The sequence below is a fragment of the Notothenia rossii genome (genome assembly GCF_949606895.1).
Source record: "Notothenia rossii genome assembly, chromosome: 1".
NCBI classification, from domain to species: domain Eukaryota; kingdom Metazoa; phylum Chordata; class Actinopteri; order Perciformes; family Nototheniidae; genus Notothenia; species Notothenia rossii.
The window spans coordinates 11,121,723-11,143,459 of record NC_136912.1 but is presented as its reverse complement, the minus strand read 5'-3'; the positions used below and the strand labels follow the sequence as shown (position 1 = coordinate 11,143,459).

Below are 21,737 nucleotides of genomic sequence, written 5' to 3'. Positions count from 1 at the left end.
TTTTCATTCGTTTCAGTCCACCTTTCATTTAATATGAAATATTTCAAAAACAATTCAGCATTCTCTGTTGAAAAGTCAGACATGTTGATTCCTAATCCAAACCAGATATTAGTATTACTAATCTGGAAAGTAAGACACAGCTCTTTTTATTAAAATGATGAACTTCTTCCATTGTATACAAATATTATTATCAGCCTTTTTTCTTTTAGTCTCCATTTCAATTTCGACACAGTGACATTCATTTTGACTGTAAAATGGATGACAAAATGTGATTTCAGTTTGAATTTAAAAGGTAAACAAGCAGAATTTCTGAAAAGTGAAGCCCCATACTTCCTCCCTTACTTTGGAGAGGGTTTGTAGCGGTTGCACCTGTCTCCGGTCAGGTGAGGGTCGCAGGTCAGGGTGTACTGGAACTCGAAGCCGCCTTTTTTGGCCGGACAGGAGTGCCTGTGTGTCCCCTGTCTCAGGTACACCACACATGATCCCAGCTGGTCGTCAAAGTTTAAATCCTCGTCCCAGACCTCGACCCTCAAACCCAAATGTGTGTCCACCTTCGCAAAAAAAAAGGAATGAATATAACGGTTATTGAACTAACATTTAAAGGTCATTTATTGTATTTTATACATAAACATGTGTCCCCTCTGTGTAAACAGATTCTGAAAGTTTCAGGAAAAAAGATTCTCTCTTTTTGTTCTGATCCATTTATATAAAAACCTGTCTGAAAATGAGCTGATCAGATTTTGGCCACTTTATGATGTCATAACGATTTTTTTTGCTTGTGTAACCCAATATATATTTATATGATATTTGTGAAGTAAGGTGGTCCGTGAGTGTTTTTTTATTGGTTAAGTGGTCCTTGGTGTGGTCCTATGAAGAAGTTTGAGAAACACTGTCCGAGAGCAACATTGTGTTCTTTTTAACCAAATCTCTCTCAGAGGGGCGTGGGGAGGGGCTCCTTATTTTCATCTAAAGTAACAGACAGAGAATCAGCACTTTTGAAACAGGGCTGAAACAGAGGGGATTATGGGTAATGCTGCAATGATCTGTTTGGTATTTGGAGCCAAACACTTCAGAGACATGTTTTGTATATGTCCCACCCCCTCCAGGACACCCTGTCCTCACTGTGCAGCACCTTCAGCGACAGGCTGCTGCACCCCACCTGTCACGCGGAGAGATACCGCAGGTCCTTCCTTCCTGCAGCGGTCAGACTGTACAACCAGCAATGCCCCTAGTAGACCCTCCTACACACACCACAACACAGACTATAACAACCCTTGCTGCTAAATACAAACCAACTTTGTGCAATATGTGCTATATGTGCAATATATATATGCCATTAATAACTTTGTAATTTATACCTGGCTGCTAAACCCTTGTTACTGTTACAAGGTATGTATCTTGTATTTTGTGGATTGTGTAACTTGCTGCTGTTAAATACCGTCAAACTATGTGCAATATATACTTTATATACATATGCCATCTTTAATAACTGTAATATATACCGGGCTGCTAAATCCTAAGAACTGCTACATGATTTGATTTGTAGATTTGATTTGTTTTTTATCTGTATTTTTGAAAATTATGTAACTTTTTTATCTTTTTTTTTTTTAGCATATGTTTTATCATATTATAACTTAATACTTTTTTAACGCATGTAAGATATGCAACACTAAGCTGTCTGTGGCTCTTTCCTGCTGTAACGCTGCAAATTTCCCCTCTGTGGGACTAATAAAGGTTAAATTAACTTCTTTATTATAACTAGTGATGCATTGTTATGTCCCAAATGTAATGTTGCAACTACTTGCTTTGGTGTTCACGGTCAAATTTGACCAGTCCTGTTTTAACTGCTATCACATTAACACAAAAACCATTAATCATCACCAAATTTCATTTAACACGCTTTCAAACTGTAAATATTGTATGAGACTACTGGTATACATGAAAAACTGCAGTAAATATACAAAGAACAGACACTGAACATGTATTGCGTGTGCCAGGTGTGATCCATGTGGGGGGATGGGCACATAAGGGGGGGGGGAACACATCTAGAGTGTGTGTGTGTGTGTGTGTGTGTGTGTGTGTGTGTGTGTGTGTGTGTGTGTGTGTGTGTGTGTGTGTTTGTGTGTGTGTGTGTGTGTGGCCTAGCATTACTATACTTGTGGGGACCTAAATCTGTTTACATAGTCACGTGTGGGGACTCGCCTCCCTTATGGGGACAAAATGGAGGTCCCCATAAGGGGAATCATTCATTTTAGGGTGAAGACTTGGTTAGGTTTAGGGTTAGGGTAAGGGTATTGTTAAGGGTTAGGGTTAGGCATGTGTTGGTTATGGTTAAGGTTAGGATCAGTGTGTGTGTTTGTGTGTGTGTGTGTGTGTGTGTGTGTGTGTGTGTGTGTGTGTGTGTGTGTGTGTGTGTGTGTGTGTGTGTGTGTGTGTGTGTGTGTGTGTGTGTGTGTGTGTGTGTGTGTGTGTGTGTTTTATCTGATCCGGATGGTTACTAATTCCCTTCCGGGAACACCATGGGTGTTACAAAGTTGACTAAATCATCCAAAATTCAATGAAAGTGGTGATCAGCAATTATTATTATATGTTCAAATGTCTACTGTGAAGGATATCATAAAGCCTTAATGCAATCGAATGTAAAACAAAAAAGTTATGATTGATGAAAGTTGTAAATCGGTCAGATTTGACCCGAAGACAATCGGAGGGTTAGTTAAACACCATGAACTTTAACTACAGTACGGACTCTCGTATCGAACACGTCACAACGAAGAGCAAGTTTTAGCCTCTTAGCTTGGTATTGTATAAACTCTTCAATAAACATCAAACTAAACTGCATCCAACGACTGGAAAATCACCTGTTTTTGTCCGTGTAAAGATCCCTCTCACCTTTCACCTGTGTAACAATGCCAACCGGAATATAGGACATTGGAACACCTGACATTTATGTTCGGTATTAATAATCAAAATCTGCAAGAAGCTATAGGAACATCTGCTGTAAAATAAGTATTTTTGTATTTGTACAGCACTTAGGAGAAGAAACATAGAGTTCTTTATCGTAAATGTAGTTCTATACATTTCACCGCTGGTAATGAGCAGATTTACCGACCTTGCCCAGGTTATAATAAGAGTTCCACCAGGGGTCGTTTGACCAGATCATGTGAGTCCTGTACTCGAAGGGTCCATAGAACATCTTAGCATAGCTGTGAGAAAACAAATGAAAAAGCACCAGGGGGATTAATACCACTGTTCACAGGAATATACAGCAACATAGCGAATTAACATACATCCTCTGATAAAAAACTGAATACAAATCGAGAAAATATGTCTAAAGATCGAAGGAATGCATCTCAAATAATACAGAAAACTTGATTACAAACCCACTTTTATTGTTTAGTTTTGGTTATAAAGTTCAAATAGCTAATTGAAGATTCAAGTAAAGGTCGCCCTACATTGAGATTGATCCTCTTACGTCTTTTCAGTTGCCTCTTTTTTGTATCCTGATGACAAAATCCCATTATCAGAGGTGGAGTACAAATATTTTGTTACTCTACTGAAGTGTATTTTTCTGGTATCAGTACTTTTTACTTTTACTTCTTACATTTTTAACACAGATATCTGTACTTTCCCCTTCAACTTCTATTATTATTTAGAGTCATTGCGTGCCTATTGATTTTTAACACGATCCGCGTATCCATCATTTCCTGGTCTTCTCTAAAGAAGAGGGACCTGCTTATAATGGACAGAGATGGCAAAAGTACACTCATCCTTTACTCAAGTAGAAGTACAGATACTCGTGTTTAAAATGACTCTGGTAGAAGTACTGACTAAACTTCTTTACTCAAGTGAAAGTAAAGAGGGCTTTGAAATGTACTTCAGTAAAAAGTACCCATAACTAGCAGCTGTTTTAAAGAGTACCTGACCTCCCTTTATATTAATAGAACAATAATGTCATTGTTAGCTAATGAATGTTTCCATGCTGAACAACAGCAACATGACAACGTTTTCATTGGTCCCTCTTCTTTAGAGAAGACCAGGAAATGATGGATACACGGATCGTGTTCAAATCAATAGGCACGCAATGACTCTAAATAATAATGATCACGCCACCAAACACACATTCAAACTAAAGGAACCAGCCTGTTTGGCAAATGGAAGAAGTAGAAAGTTCAGGTATTTGTGTTCAAAATGTAAGAAGTCAAAGTAAAAAGTCGTAAGAAAATTAAGTATTGGAGTAAAGTACTGATACCAGAAAAATGTACCTAAGTATAGTAACAAAGTATTTCTACTCCACTGCTTCCCACCTCTGATTAGAAGCCCAGCTGTTTGATAAACCTCCTCCAGGTCTACATGCCCCTCCTCACCTCTCCGTCCTGCCGGTCAGATCCCCTTTCAGGTTCCAGCCTCGGATGATGATCACCTCCAGCTTTCCCCTTGAGGCCTTTTGAGGACAGCCGTTGGGGGCCAGGTTAGGAGTGCCCCCCCCACAGTTGGTTACTATGGAGGACTTATTCACAGCATTGTCCTCTAAATACTGCTCTATGGCGGCCTTCATCCCCGCCCTCTGGGTCTTCAGGGGCATCAGCTCGTACATCGGCCTCAGGGAGTACGAGACCATGTCCGGGTGCTCCTTGAGGGACTTCAGCCAGTTCAAGTAGCCCTTAGAGTCGTTACGGGAGAGAGAAAACTCCCCCAACCATCCGGAGCCTCCCATCACCTCTGTGTAGTGTTGGTGGAGGCCGGAAATGAATGAGGTGGAGACGTCCTTGTTCTCGAGCACGTTGCTGCACGATTTATGGCTGGCTGATAAACTGACCTTCCCCAGACCCACAGAGACTCCTACTGAGAGGCAGGAGTGGACCTGAAGGACAGGAGGGGCACAAAGATGGGATTTATAGTGGGTGAAGGGATTTAGCTAAGCACATTTACTTAACTTCTGTAGTTAAGATCATTTTTTAACTACTTCTACTTGAATACTTCAATGTTATGCTCCTTTTTTCTTCTACTTTGCTATATTTTGGAGGCGAATAATTTTCTTCTGCTCCACTAATTTACTTGACAACTCAATAGCTACTTTGTCTTTGAGTTATACATACATAACAAATTAAACATAATAATGGTTTATTAGAAGTTAAACTACTTAACACATATTCATGTTTTGAGCATATACAATCATGACCACTTTTACCAACTGCATCATTTAAGTATATAATGCATCACTGGTTATAAATCACTAATATGAAGTATATAATATGTACTTTCTGTACTTCAAGTATATTACATTACATGTCACTTGTTAGACGCTTTTATCCAAAGCGACTTACATAATCAATACTGTGGACAATCCCCACAGGAGCAATTTGGGGTGAAGTTTCTCAGGGAGACCACGACATGCTGACTGCAGTGGGGTTTGAACCTGTGCTCAGAGTCCTGGTGCAGGACTCTGACCCACGGACGGACCCAGGACTCTGACCCACGGGTACCCGACGGGTGACCCGCAAAAAAGGTGATTCGCGGGTGGTATTTTTTCAAACGCTTTTTTCCGGGTTCGGTTCTTCTGGGTAAAACAAAGATGATGCGGGTTGGGTCGCGGGTGTTGCATAATAAATATATTAAAATAATAATAATTTAATGTTTAAATCCTCAGACCTCTCCCCTGCGGGACCGCGCATAATCATAACCTCTGCAGCGCATCAATCTGCTTCTGAGCGCGCCACATTCGAAATGGCTGAGGTGAAGCTCTCTAGCGGAGAATACAGCATTTTCAATAACACTTCCTCAAGAGCGAAATCCAACGTCTGGGAGGCTTTTGGTGTCATCCTAGATGCAGAAAATAACCAACATCCAACGCTTTTTTAGACAAATATGCAACTGCGTGTGTTAATAATTGCACGTTTTCACTGCTCATATGCGGGTTCGGGTCGGGTTGGGTTGCGGAACTAATTGGCAATATGTGCAGGTAGCGGGGCGGGTTCGGTATTGCACGTCGCGGGTGCGGGGCGGGAGCGAGTCTTGAAAATCAGACCCGTGCAGGACTAGGCTGTGCTCCCCTGATCCGAACACCAATGCACTAGTTCACTGCGCCACAGCCTCCCTTATATTTTGATGCTATTACTTTTGTACTTTGACTATGATTATGAATATAATATTTACCTAAATGAATATTGCTGCATATTGCTTTCACCACTGTTTAGAGTTAATTGTCAATGGACTGCATTTACCAAGATTGTTGCCTTTTTAGTGGGACTCTTGAATGTTAATGGTATTGCATACCTACGGCGGCAGACAGGTGCAAAACCTGCTAAAGTGCTATGACGGCCCAAAACACTTCCATTAGGACACACACGTGGCAGATTAAAAGAAAAAAACCCACAAATGTGCCAAAATACAAAACACATGCAAATGAAGAAACATCTATTGTTTGCACCTGTCGGCCACCATACCTCGCCTCACACCAACGGCCCGTTTACACTACAGGCATCAAAAAATCTTGAAGCTGGGCGTGTCTGAGGCTTGGCGATTTCTCGGGCCCAAGGCGACCAACAACCAATCAGGAATCTCCCGCCCGCCCCCGGCATACAAAGCAAAAAAAAAGCCCGCTTCTTCAACGAAGTAAACTGGGTATAAACTCCCCAAACAGTTGAAAACCTACCAGTTTCACCAACTGTCTCTGCCACCTCCCGCCATGCCTGGTTCCTCCGGTTTAGGTCCCGGTAGGTGAACAGAGTACAGTCATACAGGACTGGGACACTTGCCATGGCAATGATAAATGTATCCTCCATTTTATGACATATGGAAAATAGTCAAGACGTGCGGTATCAGCATACACGCGGTTTGATTGGCTAGCGCTTGTACTGGCGGGAATAGCACAAACGGGATTTGATTGGCTGATGCCAAGCATCGAGCCTCAAAAGTTGAACATTGTTCAACTTTTGATGCCGATAGATGCTCGTGATGCTTGCAAAGCCATGCCATGCTCCCCAAAATGCAGTTCGGCGAAGATTACAAATCTTCTACGTCACCCCATTCAAGTGAATGGGCGAAGCGTTGAAAGCATTTTTCGATGCCTGTTGTGTAGACGGGCCGTAACACACATTCATACTCCAATAGTGGCAGACAGTGATTTGTTTCCGTGCAGACTGTAAAGACATGTGCGGTTTTTGTACCTCATTTGAGGTGAGTCCATTCAGAGAGGACAAACAGGTCCGTGAAGCTGTGACTCGCCTGAGTCGCCCCCCGAGGTAAACCTGAATGTAGCACAATGTTGTGGAGACAAAAAAACATGGTTTTATAAAATGTTCCCTTTATTTTTTACGCACAAAACAGAAAAATAACGACACCAAGTCAAATTCCTCGTACGTTTCAACCTACCTGGTAATAAACCTGTTTCTGATTGAAATGTGTGTGTGCGTGTGCGTGTGCGTGCGTGCGTGCGTGCGTGTGTGTGTGTGTGTGTGTGTGTGTGTGTGTGTGTGTGTGTGTGTGTGTGTGTGTGTGTGTGTGTGTGCCTGTGTGTGTGTGTGTTTACCTGGCGGATGTAGTGAGTGCCGTAGGTGTGTAGGAGATCACTGAACTGAGTCCTGGTGTAGGAGTTGTAGGAACTCGGCAGCCTCTCCAAGTCTTTAGTGAACTCAGAGCTGAGGGGCGGTCTGAGGGACACACGGTAACTACACACAAAGACACAGATTAGTTCATTTTCTTGACAAACTTTAATCCAAACTCCTGGGTGTTTCAGGAGTGTTCACAGCGTACCCATAGTGGCTGCAGCTGACCCTGTGGGTGCTGAAGGAGTAGCGGTCCTCTCTGGTTCTTTCTGAAGAGAATTTATATGCTGAGGACTTGGTTCCTCCCACCTCCAGCCCCGCAGTCACAAACTTGTCGACATTAAGGCCAACCTGAAATATGAAATAAAAGCTGCTTTATGTCAACCTATAATCATCAGCATGATATACAGTAATGTATTGAAGTAGTTTTTAGGGTTGCAAAATTCCAGGAATTTTCAAAGATGGAAACTTTCCATGGCAATTAACGGCAATTTATTGGATTAAACTGGGCATTTTCTAAATTGAAGGTTGGCTCTTCATAGGGAACTTAAATATAGTTGGGGAAAGTTATTTTAGCATAATCTTGACTAAAACAAATAGATGCCATTACTTGAACTTGAATATCCATGCCATAGCACACTGCACACATGGCTATTGAGACCAAACAAAGGTTCGCAACAGGCTCACAAATGTGAGAGTGGAAAAACTGGTTGGCATTCGGGCAAACCCTAAGGCTCTCTGAGCCGGACACAGAGCCATCCTCAACAAGGCTGGACAGTGACACTGAACGGGAAGAGTGTGATGTTGATGAGGCCCAGGAAGAGCCCATCGACTGAAAGGCTTTAGCAAAAATGCAGAGGATTGCTTGAAGGAAGATGTGCATGTTTAATGGGACTTTTCGGAGGGAGAAGGGCTCTTTTCATTTAACATTTTGAATGGGACTTTGTGGGAATCTTTGGATGGGGGGGGCATTTCTGTTCATTTTTGAATGAGTGGGGTTGGATGAGTAATATTTAACTCAACATTCCTGTTTTCGTTCTTCAATGAAACAAATAATTGTTCAATAAAATAATTCAAACTTGTTCTGTTCTACTTAAAAAAATTAAAATAAAAAAAAATCTGTTGAAATGTCATGTTTTTTGTTTAATTTTGCATCGAATATTTCCAAAATTCCCCAGCCTAACTTCCCATGGAAACTTTCCGGAAATGTTTCGCCCCTTTGCAACCCTAATTTCAAAACATTATTAGTTCGCAATACACTACTACTGGAAGTATCACAGCGTATTCAAAATTATATGAACCATAAAACACATTTAATACAATGTATGTCATACTGTGTATATATGTATCGTATATGGGCAGCAATGTACTTTAACCATATCATTGTTGTTGTAAGATAAAATAAGATAAGCTATACTTTATTGATCCAAATTCGGGAAAACATTTTGTTATACGGCAATATGTGTTTTTTCCCAAAACATATGCGTCTCTTTTTTCCCCAAAAAAGAGACGCATTTCAGTTGTTAAATAAGAGGAAAAAAAGAAAAAATATATACAGTATACACATATACACATTTACTGTATACTATATATATATGCAAACTAAATATATTATTATGTTCATGTCAGTTAACATTAAGTCGATGTAATTATCAGATGTTAGAAGTTTTCTACCTTCCAGTCGCTACTGTCCTGTGAGGTGTACGTGTGAATCAGTGAGCTGTGGACACAATTTAGAATTCGATTTTAATGCTTTTTAATTTTAAAGGTAATTTTCTTTCAGGTCAGATCTGTAAAGTGTAAAAAAATACTCAGTTAAAGTGCAAACTTCAAATGAAGTAAATGTACTTAATTACATTCTACCAATGAGTGCTTTGATACCTGCTGTCGGTGTGTGAGCTGCTGTAGAGGTCAGCGTTACACCGGCTGAACGCTCGCCAGTCCACTGCAGAGACTGGCAGCTGAAACAGAAAATGCACCATGTTTATTATTCAGTTTTGCAACTGTAAAAGCTCCTTATTGTTTACTCTATTACTTTCTGCAGCTGGTGGCCCTGAAGGGGGTTGGAGCAGAGCGTACAGGTGCCAGCGGGGGTCATGTAGGTCTTCACGTCGATCATGTAGGCTCCTTTACGCTGCAGGGTGACCACATCGAAGCCCTCCCCCACCAGGTTGTGTCCCGGGACGAAGGGGGCGGTGTGACACTGGCTGTAGTTCCCAACGCCACAGGAGAGGACAGAGGACGACAGAAAGAGCAGGACACTCAGGTGGAGGAGGGGGGGGGGGGAAAAGGAGAGCATGGCTGGATTCAAAGAGAACCTGAATTAAAAGAAAGACAAAGAGAGAATCAGAATAACTTTATTCGTCCCACAGAGGGGACATTTACATTTGTTACAGCAGAAAAGAACCAAAGACAACTTAATGTTTCCTAAGAAGCATGCATATTACACAAATATTGGTATTACACGATTTACAAAATACGCAATCCTGTAAAAGTTTTGAAGATGTAGCAGCCAGGTATATATTGCAGTTATTAACGGCATATATATATATATTGCACATCATTTGTATTTCACAATAAGGGGTGTTATAGCATAGTTTGTGTTGTGGTGTGTGTGTGGGTCTAGTAGGGGCTCCATAGTTTCTCTTGGAATAAAATCACACCGTACGTGTCCTCACTAACACTAAAAGAGTGGATCACATCAGTCCGGTTCTGAAATCTCTACATTGGCTTCCAGTCGGCCAAATAATTGATTTTAAAGTACTATTGCTAGTTTTTAAATCATTACATGGTTTAGGACCAAAGTATATTGTTGAACTCCTGCATAATTACGAACCATCAAGGTGCCTCAGGTCTTCTGGGTCTGCAGCATTTAGCTGTTATGCCCCGACACTCTGGAACAAACTACCCAAATCATGCACGTCCGCAGAAACGCTTACTATTTTTAAATCAAGACTAAAAACATATCTCTTTGGCTGCTTTTAATTGAGCTGCTCATATTCGACCTACAGTATGCCTTTTAAACATGTATTGTATACCTGTGGTGTTTATTTGTATTATTTTATTATCTTTGCTTTGTAATGCCTGTTGTAAAATGCCATTATATGTGTTTTTACTGTATGTATTCCTAAAAAGTCTTTTAATTTGTTTTGTAAAGCACTTTGAATTGTCGCGTACAGAAAAGTGCTATATAAATAAACTTGCCTTGCCTTGTACATTTTACATTTATATATTCAGTACATATTTAATATTCCATCTGTCACATACTTATGTAAATATAATACCTTGCTTTATATCTTTTTATTGTTAATTTGTAAATTCAACATGTATATTTTCTACTTTCTTGTTTATTTCTTGTCTTTTAATTTGTATTGTGTAATGCCATGTCTTTTCATGCTGCTGCAGCACAAACACTTCTCTAATTGGGATCAATAAAGTACTTTCTTATCTTATCTTATTTGTTATATAGAAAAGAAAAGATACATTGCTATGTGAGCTTGTCAGCAGGAAACAGATGTAGGCTATTAACCGTTTATCTGCAACGTCTTCAAACCCCTCGGTCCAATTGACAAATTTAACAATCATTTATTTTAGTCGCGGTGGGACATTGTGAGCCAACGCCTATCCAAACAAAACGCCCCCTACAAACGCTAGCCTCATGTTCCATCGTACTACATCTGAATAATGCCCTTTAAAAAGCAGGAAAACACTGCACCACTGACTGAAGAGCAGGTTTTTGGGAGAATGGGGCAAATCATTTTAACACCAGTGGTTCCATCTGTGTTCCTTAAAGGTGGGGTAGATCATTCATTTCAGAAACACTTTTTGTTATATTCCATGGAATGCTCTTAACATCCCGATAGCAATGAATATCTGAAGTGCTTTGACAATAAATACATAAAATATTTCATCTGTGGAAGCCGTAGCGTTGGAAAAAGCACGACCAATCATCTGAGCCGGCCCGGCTAAAGTAACTGGATGGCCTACCTGCCTGTCAGCCTTCCATCTGTGCACAAACTTATCTCGTGCCCTCATTGGTCATGTACGCGTACGTGTGTTGGAGGAGGGGCTCTGTAAGGAAGTCCAACATGCTTGGTGCAGTGTGTTTTATGACACTGTGTTGGACCGCATGGACTTCTGTACATCCTGAGCTGCAGTTGAAAGCAAATCTAGAAAGTGCCTCTCGAGTCAAGATTATTTTGTTGCCGTTTTGTTTGTTATTTTGGATGTTAATCTAAATTATTATACTGCATTCTTTCTTAAAATGTCCATCTTGTAGGCCTACATTAAAAATACATTCGTAACTTTGTTTTGAAAAGTGCTGTATACATTTAGTTATTATCGTTATTTTTCAGCAGCGTTTCTCAGGCTGTTCAGTCTGTAAAGTCTTTAGGAGATGTGTGATGATGAGTCTTTTCTCTGTGCTTCAGTTGTTGAGGTGTGAACAAAGATACCTGTGAGTATTGTGTTTATCTCTATTGTTGGTATTATCTGGTTGAAAAGGTAACTGATTAATGGTTTACACAGTTTTATCTTCCCCTTTGATAAATAAATGTCTAGTTTCCTGGTACCCTGTATAAATACTGCAAAGATAAGCGTTGAAGCTTTGGGTTTATTACTGACGGCACAGTTTCTCTTTTTTTATAGTTGTATTACTATTTCTGCACAATGAGATATGTCTGTTCCTGGCAGGCCTTAGCATCTATATCTGCACACTCTGTATACAGCAAGTGTCTCTTATTAGAAGTTTGAATCGTCTTAGTATTGTTCTGGGTGAACTAAAGTGTTTCCTGATATTTGGATCACATCCTTCGTTTAAGGCTACCACACATTGGAGACGATGTGGGCTCTAAAACAAAACACCTAGAAGATGTGGGGAAAATATCACTTGTATTATTGACTATATATTAAAAAATTGAAATAACAATTCTTCAGTCTAATTCATTTTAACCATGTAATGCAATATTATTGTATCACTGTGTTAATATCCTGAGCGACCACATCGCTGACTTTGATTTATTTGTTTAATAATTAAGATTCTGATGTCTTGCTTCGGGAATGATTTTAGGAACTTTAGTAACAAATATTACTCCATAAGCCAATGCACCTGTTACCTAACAGCCCTTAGAAGGACAGAGCAAATTGACACACAAATAAAAAGAAAATTACATTTCCAGTTTACGTTTCCAGAAAAACTGTAACTGCAAAAAAAGCCACTGATTTGTGTTTCTCTTTCATTATTCATCATTTCATTTCATGTTTCTGTGTTGTTGTTTGTTTTGTTTCTTTCCGTTAACTGTCAAGTGGGAACTAAGTATTTTTTGGAGTAAGTTTTTGTGTTTCTCTTATTATCCTACGATACTGTTATGTTTGGGTCATATACGATTATTTTCTTCTCCCTGCTCCTTTTCGGTCAATGGTGTGTTTACAGAGACATGTTTCATAAACAATTATTATACATTACAGTTTTTCTCAATTGCTAACACACTAAAATGCTACATAAAGCACAATTATTTTAACTGACACTCAAAGAGCAAAACATTGGCTCAAATCTCCAAAACTCTAAACACGTTTTCAGCTTTTCACACAATTTGCAAATCAACATGGCACTTTTTCCAAACCACTGCACACGTCTCTCCACGTAAGACACAGGAATCTGACATAAAGTCACGTGTTAGCAGGTTTAAAACTCTGATATTCAAAATGCCTCACACATGGACCAATGATCAAGAAACACGTTCCACCTGACCAAACACCTGATGGCATCAGGATGTTAGCACTATGAAAAGACCACAGGTGAGTACTTTCTTACAGCATCAATGGAAGCCAACATGGAAGCATGAGGAAGAGGAAGAGCTGGGCTGAGAGTGAGAGGAGGAGGAAGAGGTGGGTGAGAGTGAGAGGAGGGAGAATGAGAGGTAGAGGTAGAGCTGGAGGGAGACGAAGTGGACAACGAAGAATACTCTCTAATGAAATGAAATGTTATCAACCATGGTTTGACGATGAGAGAGGCTGGACAGAGGGTACAGCCTAATCTAAGCCGATGTGCTGTCGCCTCTGTAATCCGGACACTTAGACTTGATATCAGGTTAGTTACCAGTTCATAGCTCTGCATAGTTCAAGATATATCAGTGCTTATATCTGTTGTGTGAAACGTATTTACTTCATTAATGTTACTGAATTGTTGGCATGTTGCATACTATAACTGTACAAACATCCGGCACAATGTACTGTGGTAAACTTACTTGTAACACAGACACTGACCAACCACTATATCTTTGTTGTTTATCTGAAGGACTGAGAAACAAAGAGGTGCAGGTGGAAGGCCAAGGATTTCCAATGAGGCAGGAAGCAGCAGCTACAAACTGGGTTTTGGCAAACAATGCATCACTTTGAGAGATCCGAAGCATAGTAACTAGGTGCTGAGATGCATGTTGCACAATGTGATTTTTGAATACAATGTGATTTTTTTAAACAACTCATTTGTATTTCTTCATTTACCGTATTTCTGTATACTCAAGCAATCTTTCTCTGCAGAAACCTCTATGTACAGAGTATAGCCCATAACAGATGAAAGTGCTTTAGATTATGCTCAGCAGTGTGCAGTTGGGTGGTCAAACCATCTAGTATTATGAATGAAGTGTGTTATATTTGGTGCTAAAGTTTGCATTTGGTAAGTGTTTATGTAGTTTGGAGTGCAGTTCTTCACTTAGCAGGAGAAATGAGGTATTTTGCACTTTGGGTGTGGGATTTTGTGAATTGTGTTTAGTGTTCTGAGAAACTGAGCAATTAAAAAAAAAATGTGTGTTAGCAATCAAGAACAACTGTAAGTTGTGCCTACCATGAACGGAACAAAAATGTTTTAATGAAATGAAATTGCCAAAATGTTTCACACACAACTTAAATAAATATATATAAATGCAGTCATTTGTGCTTTTTTTCTTAGAGGTGACCCTATAGAACTACTAAGCAGCAGTAGATGCGCTGTATGAAGGCAAATTACAATTGTATATTTAATATATATACAACTGATAAAGTGGGTTTTAAACCTTACATTTATTCAGTCAAGCATTTACAACCTGGGCTCTTTAAACGCTTAAAGCATCAGCTGCTTTTGAGAACAGAACCAAGGCTTCTGCTTCACTTATAAAGAAGAAAAGACACAAAATGTTCTACCTGTTCCACAAAGAAAGTCGATGCTGTGTCTCCTCTTCTAGTCTTCACAATCAATCAATCAATCAATCAATGTTTATTTATATAGCCCAATATCACAAATGTTACATTTGTCTCAGTGGACTTCACAGTTTGTACAGAATATCAGTATGACAATACGACACCCTCTGTCCTTAGACCCTCACATCGTACAAGGAAAAACTTCCAGAGAAAACCCCACAGTTTAAAGGGAAAAATGGGAGAAACCTCAGGGAGAGCAACAGAGGAGGGATCCCTCTCCCAGGACGGACAGACGTGCAATAGATGCCGTGTGTAAATTGAAAAGATAATACATTTGCAACATAGGTAGTCCAAATGTTTTGAAATGCATGTGTGTATAATAAGAAGATGAATCCACGAGGATATCCATCCAGGACTTATGATCCAGGACCGCAGCCACGTCTCAAGATCCAGGACTCGCAATCCATGACACAGGACCGCAGGATCATCCATGACTCCGGCTCCCGGCGTATATAGACACCAAAAAGAAAGACATTTGGGGAAGCTGGGTTAATCGGAACATGAGAGTACACAGGTATAGACAGAGAGAAGGAAGAAGTAAGATGTCCCCCGACAAACTAAGCCTATATCAGCAAAACTAGGGGCTGAATCTAATCAGCCCTAACTATAAGCTTTATCAAAAAGGAAAGTCTTAAGCGCACTCTTAAAAACGGATAGGGTGTCTGCCGTCCGAACACAAACTGGAAGCTGATTCCACAAAAGTGGAGCTTGATAAGAAAAGGCTCTGGCTCCCATTGTACTTTTAGAGACTCTAGGAACAACCAACAACCCTGCATTCTTGGAACGCAATGCCCTAGTAGGACAATAGGGTATAATGAGTTCTTTAAGGTAAGATGGCGCCTGCCCATTAAGGGCTTTGTAGGCGAGAAGAAGAATTTTAAATTCTATCCTGTGTTCTATAGGGAGCCAGTGTAAGGCAGCCAGAACAGGAGTAATGTGGTCCCTTTTCCTAACTCTGGTTAGTACACGAGCTGCAGCATTTTGAATCAGCTGAAGCGACTTGACTGACTTCTTGGTACACCCTGATAATAAGGAGTTACAATAATCCAGCCTTGAAGTAACAAATGCATGGACTAGTTTCTCTGCATCGTTTTGAGGCAAGATATGCCTGATTTTTGCAATGTTACGTAGATGGAAGTAGGCGGTCCTTGAAATTGATTTTATGTGGGCGTTAAAGGATAAATCCTGATCAAATATAACACCAAGATTCCTTACAGTCTCACTGGAGGCCAAATTAATGCCATCCATAGTTAATATATCTTTAGATAATTTGTTTCGTAGATTCTTCGGGCCAAGTACAATAACTTCAGTTTTGGTCGTGTTTAACATCAAAAAATTTAAGGTCATCCACGTTTTTAAGTCCTTGAGGCAGTCTTGAATTTTATTTAGATGATTAATTTCATCAGGCTTGATTGATAAATATAGTTGAGTATCATCCGCATAACAATGAAAGTTTACAGAATGATTCCTTATAATATTGCCTAATGGAAGCATATATAGGGTGAACAAAATAGGTCCAAGCACTGAGCCCTGTGGCACTCCATGACTAACTTTGGTTTGCATGGAAGATTCATCGTTGACACGTACAAACTGAGAGCGTTCAGATAGATAAGACCTAAACCAGCCTAAAGCAGTTCCCTGTATGCCAACTAAGTGCTCTAGTCTTTGCAATAGGATATCATGGTCGATAGTATCAAATGCAGCACTAAGATCGAGTAAGACAAGAATAGAGACAAGTCCCTTGTCAGAGGCTATTAGAATGTCATTTGTGACTTTAACCAGAGCTGTCTCTGTGCTATGTTGTGTTCTAAAGCCAGACTGAAAATCTTCAAATAAATCATAGTTTCTTAAGTAATCACACAGCTGTTTTGCGACTGCTTTCTCAAGAATTTTTGAGAGGAACGGAAGATTAGAAATAGGTCTATAGTTGGCTAAAACCTCTGGATCGAGGTTGTGCTTTTTAAGAAGCGGTTTTATCACTGCTACTTTGAATGATTTTGGAACATAGCCTGATAATAAAGACATATTCATAATATTTAATAAAGAAGTGCTAATTAATGGAAAAACTTCTTTTAACAGCTTAGTTGGAATCGGGTCTAAGATACACGTTGATGGTTTAGAAGAGAGAATCATTGAATTTAATTGTTCAAGGTTTATGGCTGAAAAGCATTCTAGTTTACTATCTAGTGTAATATTATTAGAACTTACGTTTCCGGGAGCTGTTGATAACACTATACTGGTCAAAGGCAAGAGGTCATTGATTTTGTTTCTAAGAGTAACAATTTTATCGTTAAAAAAGCACATAAAATCATTACTACTGAGTGCTATGGGAATAGAAGGCTCAGTCGAGCTGTGGCTCTCTGTCAGCCTGGCTACAGTGCTGAAAAGAAATCTTGTATTATTCTTATTCTCATCTATTAATGAAGAGTAGTATGCTGCTCTCGCTTTACGCAGTGCTTTCTTATATTCATTGAGAGTAATATGCCAAATTAAACGAGATTCTTCAAGTTTAGTGGAACGCCATATCCTTTCAAGTTGTCTCGACTTTTGCTTTATTTTGCGGGTTTCGGCATTATGCCATGGAGCTAATCTATGTTGTTTTATTTTCTTCTTTTTCAAAGGAGCAACAGAGTCTAATTTTATTCGCAGCGCATCTGTAGCACTATCAACAACATGATCAATTTGGGGGGGTGTACATTTTGTATAAGTTTCCTCCCCTACATGCAGACATGCTATCGAGTTAAGTATTGGTGGAATCTCTTCCTTAAATTTGGCTATAGCACTAACAGATAGGTTTCTGCTGCAGGAGCTTTTGGCTAATGCTTTGTAGTCTAGTAACAGTACTTCAAAAGTTACTAAGAAATGGTCGGATAAAGCAGGATTATGCGGTTCGACTAATAGTTGCTCAATTTCAATACCATAAGTCAGAACAAGGTCAAGAGTGTGATTATAGCAGTGGGTTGGTTTATTTACACTCTGACAGAAACCAACAGAATCTAATATAGAATTAAATGCAACAGTAAGACTATTTTTATCATCGTCAACATGAATATTAAAGTCACCTACGATAATTACTTTATCTGTTTTAAGTACCAAAGCTGATAAAAACTCAGAGAATTCTGATAAGAATTCTGAATAAGGACCTGGTGCACGGTACACTGTAACAAATAAGATTGGCTGCAAAGTTTTCCAGGTCGGATGCGTAAGACTGAAAATGAGGCTTTCAAAGGAGGTATAATTTAATTTTTGTTTAGTATTGATAAGTAAACTTGAGTCAAAGATTGCTGCAACTCCACCTCCTCGGCCCGTGCCTCGGGCAATATGAGTATTGATATGGCTGGGTGGAGTGGCCTCATTTATGCTGACATATTCTTCATGTCTCAACCAAGTTTCAGTGAGACAGCATATATCAATATTATAATCTGATATTAAATCATTTACCAGTATTGCTTTAGATGCTAGAGATCTTATGTTTAAGAGACCACATTTAATCTTCCTGTTTTGTTGCACTGTAGTAGTTGTTACATTTACTTTTATTAGGTTATTATGTATGACACCTCTATTAGGTTTTACCTTAAATTGTCCTTGGGCAGACACACACACCGTTAATATTGGGTATTTTATTGGGGTCGGGATTCCTATGGATGACTGCCTAGGAGAGAGCGCAGAGAAGCGTGTAAGACTGCGACTCTGCCTCCTGGTCTCAACTCCAGTTTGTCATGGATTAAGTCCACAGAGCCCTGAAATGTTTGCCGAAATGAGATTTGCACCTTCCAAAGTAGGATGAATGCCGTCTCTCTTAATCAGACCAGGTTTTCCCCAGAAGGCTGTCCAATTATTCACGAAGCCCACATTGTTTGCTGGGCACCACCAAGACAACCAGCGCTGAAATGATGACATGCGGCTATACATGTCATCATTGATCAGATTGGGGAGGGGACCAGAGAAGATTACGGTGTCCGACATTGTTTTAGCATAACTACACACCGACGCCACATTAAGTTTGGTGCATTCTGATTGGCGTAAACGAACATCATTACCACCGACGTGAATAACAATCCTACTGTATTTACGTTTATTTTTAGCCAGCAGTTTAAGATGCGCCTCAACGTCGCCCGCTCTGGCCCCCGGAATGCATGTGACTGTGGAGGCATCGGTCTCTAAATTCACGTGTCTCATAATAGAGCTACCAATAACCAGAGTTGGCTTCTCAGCGGGTGTCTCGCTGAGTGGGGAATATCTGTTAGATACGTGAACGGGTTGGTGGGGACCTGCGGGTTTCGCGTTATGCCCCTTCTGAACAGTCACCCATTCTCCCTGCTGCTCGGGAGTTGCCGGGGGACGGCTAAGAGGAGCTACCTTTTGCCGGTCCGCACCGGCTAACATGGGCTTTACTGTAACTGAGTTATTTTCTAAGATGCGGAGCCGGGCTTCTATGGCTATGATTCCCGCCTCCAACCTAACAACTATACTACATTTAACACATGTATCGGTACCAGTAAAGGAGGTAGGGGAGTAACCAAACATGAGACAGTTAGAGCAGGAAATAGCACCCGAGGGTGGGGAAAGAGCCATGGCTAGCTATCAAGCTAAAGTAGCTACCGTTAGCAAACCCGAAAAGAGTGTAGGCAACTGTGGAGTTACAGTCGCTAAGAGAAGGAGAGTTTGTGAGTGCTTAAGCTGTAGTAACGTGTGATTACAACGTCAGGCAGTTGCCGTGATCAAGAGTTTTAAAACGATCGATTAAGTTAAGATAACAAGCTATCAGCAACAGAACAGGCACACGGGATACCCGGAGATGACAACAACAACCGGAATACATTATTGTGGAAAAAAGCTGAACACTTCTACATTCTTTGTGATATTGAGGCTATTTCAGTGAAACAAGGCAATCTGACCAGGAAAGAGAGGATGAAGCATTTTTATCTTCTACCGCTCTCTTCTGAAGAAATGAAGGGAACAAAGGGAGTATCAAATCTGAGGAGATAAGAACAGTAAAAGCTGATTATTGATGGCCTTCACATTCAGGTTTAAGGTTCAAGTTATATATTTAAGCAATAGCTCACGACAGGCCGTGTATGCTCATTCGCGTCGGGCCGAACCACGCCCCTTAGCTGTGATATAATGAGCATATATCACGGCCTGAAGTGAAGCTTTTATAAAACGGTTACCAAGTGTGGCAATATGAAAGAAAAATACACACTCTAATTTAAATAGTTTTTATTAGTAAATGATGATGTTTAAAATAAAATAGTCCCTCCGTTGCCTTCTGCACAAAAGGTGGTTGCTATCCAACAACACTAACAGCAAGCGAACATATTAGACAGAGAGCGTTGATCCATTATTTGGCTGTTTATTTACATTAATCTGTATGTTGCTGTTTATTGTGCATCCACTGAAAAACTGTCCAGCATCAGTAGAATGGCTTACGTGGTCACTTGTATAGGTTGCGGTTGTTCGAGGCTGTTGCTTGGCATGGCGAGAATATTGCTCCACTTTCTCCGGTCCCCGAGATTGGGCTTCCAGTAGCTCTGGAGAGAGCTTTCGCACCTGTGGCCACTAACGGTCATAATTTCTGTGCTTTGTTTCAAGACCCGCATCAGAAAGCTTTTGAATGGTGCTACTTTTCCAGTTGGTCTACCTGCTCTTCACGTAGCTCTGCATGTCGTAGTTTAGGTGCTTTTTTTTCTGGAGATAGGCACTCCTCAATCCACTCCTCCATAGTAAGACCCCCCCGGAGTTCGAAGTTAATCTTAAATGTTTCCATTTTATGCTTTGTACGTTTGTTTCGTAACGGAAGAAATGTAAATATATTTATAAAACTGACAAGTCAAATCAAGCAATCTGATTGGTCGATAGCGTTTTTGCGGACCTCTTTGATTACTGATTTGAAAACATCGTTGTTTGCTTTAAAAGTAGCACAATTCATTATGTTAAACCTTCAAAAGTATCTAGATATCCCTGCCCTAATGCCAAAGGAACTGCACACTGAATATCTTTTGCCGTTTGATGTCTATGTCTGGACCGCTGCGTCAAAAAGGAGGGCTTCTGCCCCGTTACTTCTCCGCTGCTTTCTTGTTCTTTTCAGCCCAACGGTATACTGTTTTTCTCAGACGCGGAGGGATACTGAGTTGTTGTGAAAAGTAACTTACAATTCTACCCGTGGTATACGCTCAGTATATCACGGCTAAGAACCAATCAGATTGCTTGATTTGACTTGTCCGTTTTATAATATAATATATACAGTAGTATAAAGGAAATAGAAATCAGAATGAACGCAAAAGACCTCTTGCTAAATATGCTGACTAACCTTTTCCATATCTCCTGATTTGTAAATGAAGGCAATTGTTTTACAAAAGTCAGCACAGAAAACTTTCAAGGCAACAGTAAGACAAGTGGGCGGGGCTTATGTAATAGAAAAATATTATACTCACTTACTTACTTAAATAATATCATTGTGTGATTCTTATTTGCTAATGTTTATCTATATTTAGTCAACTTTATCTTCAATCTTCCAGTTTCTGTGTACAGACAGAGAGATCGAAATCCCGTTTCCCACAATCCCGAGTACAAAAACAAATATATTTAAAAGATATGTATGCAAATATGTATATGTAATATACACGGAATCAAAGACACATTTTTACACGTGCACACATTAAGACCTAAATAAAAACACAACAATCAATTTATACAAAATAACAGTCACTTCAATATTTGAGAATTGTCCATACAACGTGCATTATTGCCAGATGTACTACTTCTCACACATCTTAGCTAAGCTTGGGAACATTCCTTATTAAGAAAATGTGTTGCAATGTTGTTAGTTACACTCTACGTGCATTGCAGACCAACATTATGACCTTTAACTCAGGTGAACTGAGAACTTCCTGATATGGCCTCCCTAACCAACAAAAACAAGCCTTTCATTATCACTTTTTACGCTGCTATGGACAATAT

At 39.9% G+C, this 21,737-nt stretch overlaps 1 protein-coding gene and 1 long non-coding RNA gene across 2 annotated transcripts; one reads left to right on the top strand and one right to left on the bottom strand.

Annotated features, from left to right (window-relative positions):
• Positions 1–19,749, bottom strand: LOC307039887 (perforin-1-like). The gene is made up of 11 exons (XM_079682323.1): positions 19,672–19,749; positions 14,721–14,772; positions 9,580–9,862; positions 9,426–9,505; positions 9,219–9,264; positions 7,753–7,895; positions 7,529–7,667; positions 7,167–7,247; positions 4,365–4,861; positions 3,110–3,203; positions 1–551 (listed from the first exon to the last, which is right to left on the bottom strand). Exons 3-11 carry the CDS (start codon positions 9,841–9,843, stop codon positions 339–341), a joined length of 1,557 nt encoding a protein of 518 aa, XP_079538449.1. The 5' UTR covers positions 9,844–9,862; positions 14,721–14,772; positions 19,672–19,749; the 3' UTR covers positions 1–338.
• LOC307015440 lies at positions 11,192–14,467 on the top strand. The gene is made up of 2 exons (XR_013801536.1): positions 11,192–13,632; positions 13,840–14,467. It is a non-coding gene; the product is annotated as an uncharacterized lncRNA (long non-coding RNA).
• Positions 19,750–21,737: the final 1,988 nt, after the last annotated feature.

What these genes read in the sequence shown, in the direction of transcription:
- LOC307039887 (XM_079682323.1), bottom strand. Translation starts at nt 9,843, where the DNA reads ATGCTCTCCTTTTCCCCCCCCCCCCTCCTCCACCTGAGTGTCCTGCTC. An exon ending in GCACTCACTACATCCGCCAG is followed by an intron (nt 7,248 to 7,528) that starts GTAAACACACAC and finishes TGCTACATTCAG; the next exon opens with GTTTACCTCGGGGGGCGACT. An exon ending in CTGACCGGCAGGACGGAGAG is followed by an intron (nt 3,204 to 4,364) that starts GTGAGGAGGGGC and finishes GTTTTCTCACAG; the next exon opens with CTATGCTAAGATGTTCTATG.